The sequence below is a fragment of the Colletes gigas genome, unplaced genomic scaffold, assembly GCF_013123115.1.
Source record: "Colletes gigas isolate AHSC1104 unplaced genomic scaffold, ASM1312311v1 Colletes_gigas_Sc00013, whole genome shotgun sequence".
NCBI classification, from domain to species: domain Eukaryota; kingdom Metazoa; phylum Arthropoda; class Insecta; order Hymenoptera; family Colletidae; genus Colletes; species Colletes gigas.
The window spans coordinates 3257829-3268938 of NW_025106642.1; the positions used below are offsets into that span (position 1 = coordinate 3257829).

At 35.9% G+C, this 11110-nt stretch overlaps 1 protein-coding gene across 1 annotated transcript in view; it reads left to right on the forward strand.

Annotated features, from left to right (window-relative positions):
- LOC122399328 overlaps nt 1-10827 on the forward strand; it is a 31434-nt gene extending 20607 nt beyond the window's left edge. The window contains exons 4-6 of the mRNA XM_043399938.1: nt 8187-8321; nt 9183-9631; nt 9715-10827. Of these exons, the coding sequence (XP_043255873.1) occupies nt 8187-8321; nt 9183-9631; nt 9715-10507 (1377 nt within the window). The 3' untranslated portion in view covers nt 10508-10827. The remainder of the gene's footprint in view (nt 1-8186; nt 8322-9182; nt 9632-9714) is intronic.
- The last annotated feature ends 283 nt before the right edge of the window (nt 10828-11110 follow it).

The following is an 11110-nucleotide window of genomic DNA, read 5'->3' on the forward strand; positions in this document are numbered from 1 at the left end:
AATCAGAAACTCACGTATTTGCATTAACCTATACCGTGCAGTAAAGATTTGCAATTAAAATGCGAACTCTGTTCGAAGATAGCGTTACATTATTTTGCATTCTGATATAACAAGAAAATCGTATTAATGAACTTGTTCATTTTTCATGACGATTTACTTGAGAATATTACACGATATAGTTGAAAGTATCCAGTAAGGTAACTGTTAGCAATCTACATGTTAGATGCAAAAAACATAGACTAACATAAACGTTATGCATAATATTTATAATATACCGTCCCGAGCATCTTTCTCTCCGTGAAATTTATTAATCCTGCGAACCAAAAACGCGTACGTTCGCGTTAACGTGCACGATGCGGTAAACATTAGCAATTCAGATCCAGACATTTTCGAACATACTCCACATCATTCCGCGCATTGATGCAACAGAGTGGTCGTATTAACGATCAAACGATTCACGGTCCGTGCTAAAACAGTCCCGATAAAAGTCTTCGAGGCGTTGCTACTGAAATTCGCGGTGAATTACGACGCGCATATTTGTTTTAATAATTTTACGCAGACGCGATCGCGAATGCATGAAATCGTTGTCCGTTTATCGGGAAAAACATTGCGACGGCTGCTTCGAATAGGCAGCGGGAGCGGAAACGGAAAGAGAGCATAGCGAAAAGGGAGGAGAAGAAAATGACAGAAAAGGGGACGGTACAGGAAAGAGAGGGGGGGGGGAGGAGAGGAGGGGAGAAAGAATAATTTCAGTATTCCAACAAGACGAGCCACGGATCTTCCTAGCGAAACATCGTCTGCGCGTTAGCTCGCGGGGACCTCTCTGTCCGTTTGACTGGAATGCACCAAAAATAAATTCGGCGGCGGACTGCCATTTTGGAATCACCCCTTAATGCATTTGTCTCCCCACCTCCGGCGCCCTCTTCTTTTATAACTTCATTCTGTCACATATTTCGTCTATCGTATCGTGTTTCCGATTTCACCGGCCGGATGTGCACCTGTGTCTTTTAACGCCTCGAGCGCCCACCGAGTTTTTCATGCCTTTCCGTTACGGCCAAATGCTCCTAGAAACGCGTCGAGTCATCCTTAACATTTGTTCAAATTATTGCGTGAAAACCAGAAACAGTTACCACGCGATCGGTTGCAATCAGTATCACAGTTGGCCAAATTAATAACGAATGTAAATTTTAAATTGATACGCAAACGTTTCATTCATAAATTAGAACCCATTAACGAATCATTCGAACCAATATTTTGACCAGAAATGTTGTGGATAAAAATTCGTTTACGTGTGAATCCAACATTTTTATTCTATATTCGAAAGAAAAATTTTTCCATCTCTATTAGAACGTCAACAAATTTTGGTGAAATAGACCTAACCAATAACACCAATGTGTAGCAATTTCTGTATCCGTAACGTTTATTTAATTTAACAGTTAAATATTTTGTCTATTCCTTCAAATCAAATGTTTTATTCTATAATCAAAATTTTTGTTTTTATTTACCTAACACGAATTTACAGTTATTTATTTTTGATTTATTCGGGAAAATTCTGAGCTTCTACTTAGGAAAGCGCGTTTTAAAAAGTTTGAAGATCACTACGTTGCATAAACATAAAAAGTTGAAGTACGATTCCGTTACATGAAATTGCTGAAAAAATTATCACTCGAAAGCTGGAATGAATGCATTAAAATCTAATCATAGTTTGTAATATATGTTGGTAAATCTAATTTTTTATTTGCACCGAGAGCTGCTTTCAACGCGATTCTTTGCACACATTCATATTCAGCAGAATTATGATACATATTGACAACGATCTTCATTTTGCCTTCGTGCTTGAATCTTCGCGTTATCAATGGCAAAAGAGATTTATTTAATAAAAAAAACACGGGGAGAGACAATTGAAAAAGAGAGTTGAAGACTTGCTGTACGAATAATGATATCATAAATACGTTTTTCTAAATGTGTATGGATGCGTTTTACAAGTTACGTGAGTGTTATTAACTCCAGTAATTTCGATCCCGAACTAACGAGAGGAAAATTCTTTACGTAAATATATATCGTTACAGTGTTGTCAGAGATTTATTATCTTCGTGCACTAATACATTAATACGAGGCAGTACTTGTGCTCGAAGAAATTACTTGCGCAATTTCGTATTTAGAAATTATTACAGGAAAATGTTGTGGTCTAATGCTTTTCCATGCCTCTGTACACATCGTCATCTAGGTATTAACCCTACGATTTAAATTAGACTCGTAGTAAGCATTGTTTGTCTTATTTAACAAAGAAGTGATCATTCGTTCAATCACAGCGATCAATTTAAAGAGAAACTTATTATCAATTTATTTATAATTTAGTTTAGACATCAATCTTTTATATGTTGTTTAGAATTTGAATGAAAAAAGAACTATTACTCTTTTTTACCGGATTTCATGTTTTTGGTCTATATTTAAAAAGTAAACAGAATTCTTTTCATTAAGAATGTTTCATTTTTTCATGACCGAACATGTCCTCGTCATTAGATCAAATTCTAGCGTGAAACATAGATATGTTCGATAGTTCAATGGTGCACCTGTTATTTTACAGTATGTTTTAATTAAAGTAACGTTACAATTTTACTGATATTAAAGTTTTTCCATTGCAAACAACGTTGCAACACACTGTGAGTTTGAAGTGCCTACTAGTGACCAGTATGGCAGTCAAAGTGTTAATAACGGTGCATGCGTTTCATAAAACATTTTAGAAAAGGAAAGGCCTCGCGGAGCAATTAGCTTCAGGTTCCGACGATTCTAAATCCGCCACTGATGATACTCTCAGAACTGAATCGAAGACCTTGCAGTCGCAGAGATGCAACTCCATTTTTAACAGCTCTAAATAAACTAAAAAAACAAACTGTTCCTACACATTATAGCTTTCCTAAACATTAACAAAAATAACAGTAATTAAAAAACACATATTCCCCGCGTAATAACCATGCAAAAAATGGCTGCTTCCTTTTAAACACAATTTATCGATTTATCGTTGCTTTTTAAATATGGGGAAAATATGTTGGAAGTTTAAACATAAAAAAAATGACATTATTCTTCTGCTTTTGTGTCATTATCATAATGGGTGCAAGTTCAAAATTTGTAATAACTCATTTTGTATCGAATTTTGCATGAAACATGCATCAAACGATCCATATTTTTTTAAATACGTATCTTACGTATCAAAAATGGATTTCTCTTGTTGCAAGGACTTCGATTGTAATAAATCGACCTAAGAATATACATATGTATACTAATTGAAAAAACATGTTGCTCGAGAGGGACGACGAATGTACATTTGTTTTTTTTGTATAAGTTTAATGTTAAATAAATGGTTTGGGTGTTTTTGGCCGTAATGGTGACGTAATCCGTTAAACAACGTTTTGCGTATGGTTTCTTCGCGCTGACCTCCACGGGTTTCCTACAGTATCGAGCCGCATAAGGGAATTTGTACGGAAAGCTGAAATTTTTAGTGGGGTCCCAAGCGGATGGGGTTCCGCATGGTCGCTCAGCTTGAACCGTCCACCGGCTGAATACTATCATGACGTCACTCGCTACGGTCACTGCCTGAATTATTCAGTATTCCTTCGTTTCTACTTGTACACACCGGCTGGCTCTTTGTACTAATGGTCGTCACCATACAGATACAGTACCGTTCATAATTATTCGAACGACGGTGCGTATTTTGCGGAACAAAACGACAGCGCGACCTGGCCGATTATTTATTCATGAAACACCAAACTAATTAACGAGTAATCGGTAATCGTCCTACTAAATTTCGATCGTCGAGCAATCAGGTTTCAAATGATCACAGTAAACCTCCAAATTTAGTGAACTTTTACCGGAGTTTTATTATTCGAACTAGTACATCGATCACCTTTCTTTATTTTGATTTTCAGAGAAGGTAAATTGCATCACTTAAATCTAATATTTGTCTGATTTTTGAACGAAGATGTAGATTTTGTTATAATGTAATTTGGAGTGTCTTAATTTTTATATTATTCCCTACATAAAATGGTCCTCGATAATATTTGCGTCAACTAGAAATTGTTAATTAATATCTGATCAGGGAATGTATCTATGATTCTTGCGCTCCGCCATTATCTTTTCACGAGCATGTCGCAGCTTCTGGCAAAGACAGCAGTTATTTTACATTTTATGACTACAAGTTACTTATTATCAATTACATTCTATATTAGGTTTAAGTAACGAAATGGAAAGTAATCGATAAAATTGACTCAGTGCGTTGAATGACAAAAAAAAATAAAATGGAGGACAGTAGCAGTTATACTCTAAAACAGAAACATGTGCAAAGTATGCCTCAAAACATATACGGGAGGAATTAGTAGAGCGAATGTCTAGAATAATGTAAATCTAAATAGCTAAGTTAATCACCGTAACGAGTACAAAAGAAAAACACTAATGGAATCTGCAATACATTATAATTTTAAATGAATATTTAGCTATATTTTTATATCGAATCTATTATTATTTCTTTAAATTTTCTGACTTTTATATTAAAATCATCCGAAATACAAAGAATCTTATATTAATATTTCGACAGTAATTTTTATTTTAATCTATAATTGTTGACGAATTCATAATTTTCTATCCATATTTAAACACACTATATTTACGTTGCTGTATTGCATATTATAATCAAATAATCAGCTTTTAAATTAATAGAATCTCTTAATTGCTGTTTCGATTTAATTGAAAGAAGCTTTTCAATATTTAATGCATATTGTGTGAAATCTGGCATGCATTTTTCTTTGCTCGCAAGAAATTCATATTTTAATATTAGTAATACTATCGTGCAACGGTTTGCTACTGTTGATCTCCATCGATTTCGACATAATCTTTTACAAATAACAGCACTTTTCCAACTGCTCACTCTCCTAATATTTGGCACATTTAGCCTATCTTAACAGATCTGGTAGATACCAGCCAGTCACGACGTAATCTCTTGTAAACGCAATAATATTGACAGTCACGCAAAACTCATTGCCCTTCTTCTCCAATTCATTCTACGAATCTTTCAGCACAGACTTTTGTCCGAACTCAACAACAATCAATTTTGACTCCTTCGAGTTTTAAGAAGAATGTAAAATATCAACAAATGGTCAGATAAAAGTTAAATAAATCAATTTTCTTTGGATGGACGTCTACAAGTCATTTTTTTCACTGCGTTAAACAAACAATTAAATTCGATGGTGGTTCCATTATGGTGTAGCGGTATGTTACATCCTATGACGTAGATTCATTTGTCTAATCGATGGTTTAATGATCCAATACGTTAATAAACACAATTTAGAAAAGATTTTGTGGGAAACAATATTATACTAGTTAGTATATTGTGGAAATTGTGAAAAATTGGTTACACCATTAAAAATCTTAGACTGGACTATTGGAAACTCAAATTTGAGCCCAATAGAAAATGTCTAGACATTTACAAAAATTCAAGCAGAACCTTCAAAAAATGTCCACAAATGTCTTTACCATTTTTCTGAAAGTTGTTAACAACGAGTCCAAACATGTTAACGCGATAGTGATCGAGCTCATCTAATCGTAAGCCTTATGCTTCATCTTCTTCCTCGAGCATTGAACCACCATCAAAATAATGAGTTTTTAGTAAAGCAAGTCTTTGAAAAAATTGATTCCACGAGAAAAATTTGATGGAATTTAATATTTCCCATAGAAAGTCCAAAGCATTGTATATGATACACAGACACACCTTGAACTTATGTACTAATTTCAGGGTCGAGGGTAAACATAACGTACACGTGTATACATATGTACATATTAATGTTGTATCAAATTAAGGGGCATTATAATTATAAAATAAACAAAGTGAAGCGCATGAACACGAATTTAATTGTTTAAAGAAACGTCTATCGTGTCGCGACTAGGAACGACGTAAGTGCAAAACGACGTAGATCGAGAAAACGTAAGTCAGGATCTATCGCGTATCTTCCATTTTTACGTTCTATACTCAGACGTTAGATAAAATATTATTTTCGTAAAAATGTTACGTGCACGTTAAATTCCGCTGTTTACTGTATCTGTTTGCCATTTTTATAACGGCGATAGCTGAACGCCGGAGACCGATTCGAACGATGAACGCACGATTCTTTCGACATCTCGCGTCCTGACTTCGTTATCAACCATGGCCCATCGCCGGATATCTCGCAACTCGTACCGTATTTTTCCCGTCATTGTATGGAAATGTCAGAAACCTCGTGTTTCTTCGGAGTTCTTTATGCCCGTCTTTACGACGAACACCGAAAAGAAAAAGGAAAAATGCAAATGTTCATTCGCGAGGGGGGACCCATCGTTCGAAGGTGTGCATTGTACGATTCCTACGCTCTTAGAAAAGGTTCGATCGGTAACTCGTATAACTGTTCGGCGTATAATTGTTTGTTCGATAATGGTCTCGTGATTGGAATAGCTAAAATTCGTGACTGTTTGTGAAGAACTTCATTCTCCACCTTCTATCGCAATTCAAACGAATAACACGCTGCCTTGAGAAGTTCAATAACTTTTCACGCTGCTCGTATTATGCAAATTATGAGTTTAATAAGTTTTTAAGGCGTTCTGGGTTACCCTCGACATTTGTTCAAATTATTAGAAATATTTATATTTCAATGATGTGCTAGTTATTTGAAGTATTTTCAATGATATTAATGATATTAATATTACGATTTATTTAGGGTAAACGTTCTAAAAAAGCAGCATGTCACCCTTCCCAGCGATTCAAATATTTCCCTTTCGTACAATCAGTTTTATATTTCGTTATTTGCAAAAGCTGTATTATACGCAAGTAAACTCTGAATTAAAGAACAAAAATCATACTTTCCATGAGAACTTTCTCTTCGAGTAATGTAGAAATTTCAAACTCTCGGTATACAATAATAATATACAACAGATCTATAATAGCGTTAATACAGTTGAATTATTTAACAAAGAAATCTAAGACTAAACTTATTATTCTTTACATACAATTTCTCTCAAAAAAACATTCCAACAAACAGGTTAAAAAATATAGAAGAATACAGCAACTCTATGTACCAGATAAATAGTACAAAATTAAAACCTGTACATTGTATACGATACGATCGACTGCCTCAAATTGAGGGTTCATTAATAATTTTGTAACCTGGTAATATTACACGAGCTAAAATTTCACAATAATCTACATGTATTAAGTTTACACTAATTAATTTCCGAGTTCTAGTCCATTTTTATATACAATATTTCTCAACCACTTCGAGTACTGTAAAAGTCTTCAAGTTCTTCAAAACACTCATATTTTAAGAATTGCTCATACAAGTAATACAGTGTAAAATATACACTGTGTCTTTTTATTCCCAACATTCGTTTCAAAAATTCGCTATAGATACCACGGTATTAAGAATTACTTTCGTTTCTGCAATTTGATTCACTTTCAATTTTTTAATTATTTTCAAAAGCACAGTTTTCTTTCTCCTTTTAATCCGATAATACGAAATGTAACGCTGTAAAATGGCGGCTGATGGAAAATATTATTCAACGATATAAAGTATTATTTTCAGCGAGACCCGTTGCTATTGGAAAAGCAGTGTTTGTTGTACAATAAAATAAGTATACGCTCTGCTAACGTCGGTTTTGTGTTCACTCCACCGTGTGAAAATCTCCTACGCGAGGTGAAACCCTGTATGAACGCGTGCATACATTGCGCTTCTTTCCTCCACGAAAATAATTATTACATTCAGGAAAGTTGTTCGGAAGTAGCATACTTTTCGTGGTAACGGTAAATACATTAGGAATCGTAATAACAAAATTTGCTTTACTTTCGGTAACTTCTAAAACGACAACGTCGATCTAGAAGTTTAATTAATAGGCGGTCAAATAAATTAATTGCACGAACACTAACGATGTTTCGACCACGAGTATCATAGCCTTTATCGAGTCAAACTTAAATAATAAATTTCATTAACACGAATGATGAAAGAAAAAAATTACAACTACTCGCGAAATTTTTATTATAAATTATTTTTTAATTTTAAATTGTTCCTTATGATTTATGTTCCTACGTTACGATGTATCATTGACGTTAGAATTAAGATTCGCAGTTTTCTAAGATGTTGTTGCTTATCGATGCTTTTGTTGTTGTGTTGCAGCAATGCAAGTCGCTAATAGAAGAGAACCGAAGATTACAGACCGCCCTAACATCGAATCAAGTGCCTCACGTACAAGTAATCGACAGTGTTTTCCTTCAGACGCAGATTGAAACTTTGCAATGGCAGCTAAAACAGGTTTGTATGTAATCGCGAATAACGATCGTTTAACTTACACGACTTACAAGGGGAAACTGGCAATGCCCTCGACCAGATTACCTTGTTCCGATTATTTAATCCTCTTCGTTCCACGCCGAAAACTGCTGAGATAACGCTTTATCTCTGTGTTTGTTCACGCGAGGTACGAATTTTACGGGAAATTAAGCGCGTGACAAATTATTCTTACACAAAAGTGAGTCGAACGTATCGAATAAAATTTTTGGCCAACACTGTTCGGAATGACGATCACTCCGTTGCAAAATACAATATGGTTTCGCCTGGTTGGTCGGACGAGACGCTCGAAACGTTAACGCGTTCTCACACTTCAGTCATTCGAAGGCCTGTATGATTTTTTTTTTTCTTTTAACTGCAGAATACTTTCACTATCTTTAGCGTAAACTACTTCTTCAATGTGACTAATATGAAGTGGAATGAGATCCGGTTTATATCGATCGAAACTTGGATCAGGTGCGCGCGAACCTTTTTTAATCTCTAAAATCGATTTTGCCAAAAATAAAGTCTTCTAAGAAAAAGTTTCGTTTTAAATATCCTGGTATGTAAAATTTTATTTAAATGGTAGAACTAACTTATAACAATTTGTCGAATAAAAAGCGACCCAAACTTTTCAGTAGACCTAACATTACTTGGATATTACTCTGTCATCCCAGACACAAGCTCTGAGAATTCGAAACTCGACAACACTGAATCAAGAATCGTGATAATAATTGCCAAATTAGAACTAATATCCTGTTGACGTTCATTTTCACGACGGAGACAAAATAATTTGGAAATATCGATGTAAATGTAACTTTACGATCTGTTTTCTCGTAAAAATTTCAGATAGAGGCGAACAGGCACATGTATCGTTCCTTGATGGAACAAGTGGTGCGTTTCTTGGATCGAGCCCGTAAAAGCTTGGATATTCTTCACGACAAGAATAATCTTAAGGACAAAGGTTCGACTGGACGTGTTCCTCGTAGTCGAAGCGTGCACGCTGTACACGCGGACTCGTCGCCACACCGTGTCATCTCGGCGTCGTCATCCTCCTCCTCGGATTCCTCTCGTTTCACGAGGGCGAAATCCATCACGCAAATCTCGCCGTGCAACACCGGCTTTCGCGAGTTCACTTGGTCCGTTCTGCGTAGGAACGATCCTGTGCACTGTACGCCGCCGCGTAACAAAACACAGGATCTCAATAAGACGTACGAAGGTGTTTACAGAAAACCAAAACAAGTGGAGCTGGATCTGAACGACGTGCCGCCGGAGAAACTGTCCCAGGAAGCGTTTAGGTATGTGTACATTAATTCGAGTCCTATTTAGCCTATTCGTGCCCAGCCAGCAGCATTAAAATCTCATGAATCAATTGTTACAGTTTAATGAGAACCGTTCAGTCATTGTTAGCGATGAGGGAGCCCGATCTGGCCAGAATCTCGTCGATCGAAAATAACAACTCCTCTCCTTCGCCGGAGGATCACCATCGTCACAACAACCATCATAACGAGATGTCGATCTCGTTACAGAACAATAGTTTTGTAAACTCTACCACCTTGCAGGAGACTACTAGTTACACCAGACGTCCCAGCAGCGACCGCGGGAACGAATCAAGTAGTACGGACAATGATAGCAGTACCTGTTTCTTGAAATCGTTGAATGTCGTCGAGGTTGATCGAAATTTGCAAAATCTTCTTCCGGGTGTTAGGAGATCGATCGATGCGACCTCGCTGAATTCGGGAAGCAGTAAAACTACCGAGGAAGAGGACGGTCTTCCGACAAATAATTTTTTAAATGTTTCATTGCGAGAGCTTGACGGTATGTTCATGTTCACGCCAACTTCTACGCCAAATAAGTGCACCAGGAAAATTGAGAAAAAGACTAAGGAAAGATCATCGAAATCGAAACCAGCAGCCAGTGTCAGCAGCGTCGAGGATGAAAGTGGGTTTTCTTCTATGTGTTCGTTTCAAGAGATTGGTTTACCTAGTGCTCTGCCAATTTCACCTATCAGAGGTTGTCACACAGAAGTTGGCCTACCCGAAGTACCTTTAGAGAAAGCAAGACATCGCAGATGGTCTTCGACCCCAGCTGAAATTCAAGCTCTCTTCAAACAGCATCGAAACAGCTTCTCCACTTCTCAGACTACGTCTGAGTCTCTCAGCGTTTGGGTTTAAGTGGTTATGCGACTGTGTAAACTGATTTGAAAAGAAAAGTAGGTCTGGAGAATGTATCCGATGAAACTTAAAGAATGAATTGACTGAATGATGAACGCACTCGAGAACTCGTATAATGCAATTTTTTTTGTACATATTTCATTCAAATTACTACGCATTAATTTTGCATTTTGCTTTCTGTGAAAAATATTTAGAGAAAGAGTTAACGTAACCGATGCATGATTTATCTTAAAAGATTTGCTTTCGTGCTCCTACAGGAATTTTATTAACGGTAAAGGTTAATAAATTTGTTCAAAACCTTATTAGGAAAGTGATATATATGCGAGTGTAGGAAATGGTTTATCTATTGAAAAAGAAATACATGATTCGTGTTAGCTAGGTGCGAAACATTTGTAAAGTTTGTATTAAGCATTTATATTTACAAGAATCACAAATACTATTAAATTATGCTAATTCCAAAAGTACAATATGATATTAAGCGTATTACAAGAATGTTGACATCATTATTAAAAAAAGATTTCTTTTCATTTAAGCGAAGGATCTATATGCAGATATTTTCAACGAAACATTTTCTGTTCTTGTGTTACTCAAAAATATTTTTAA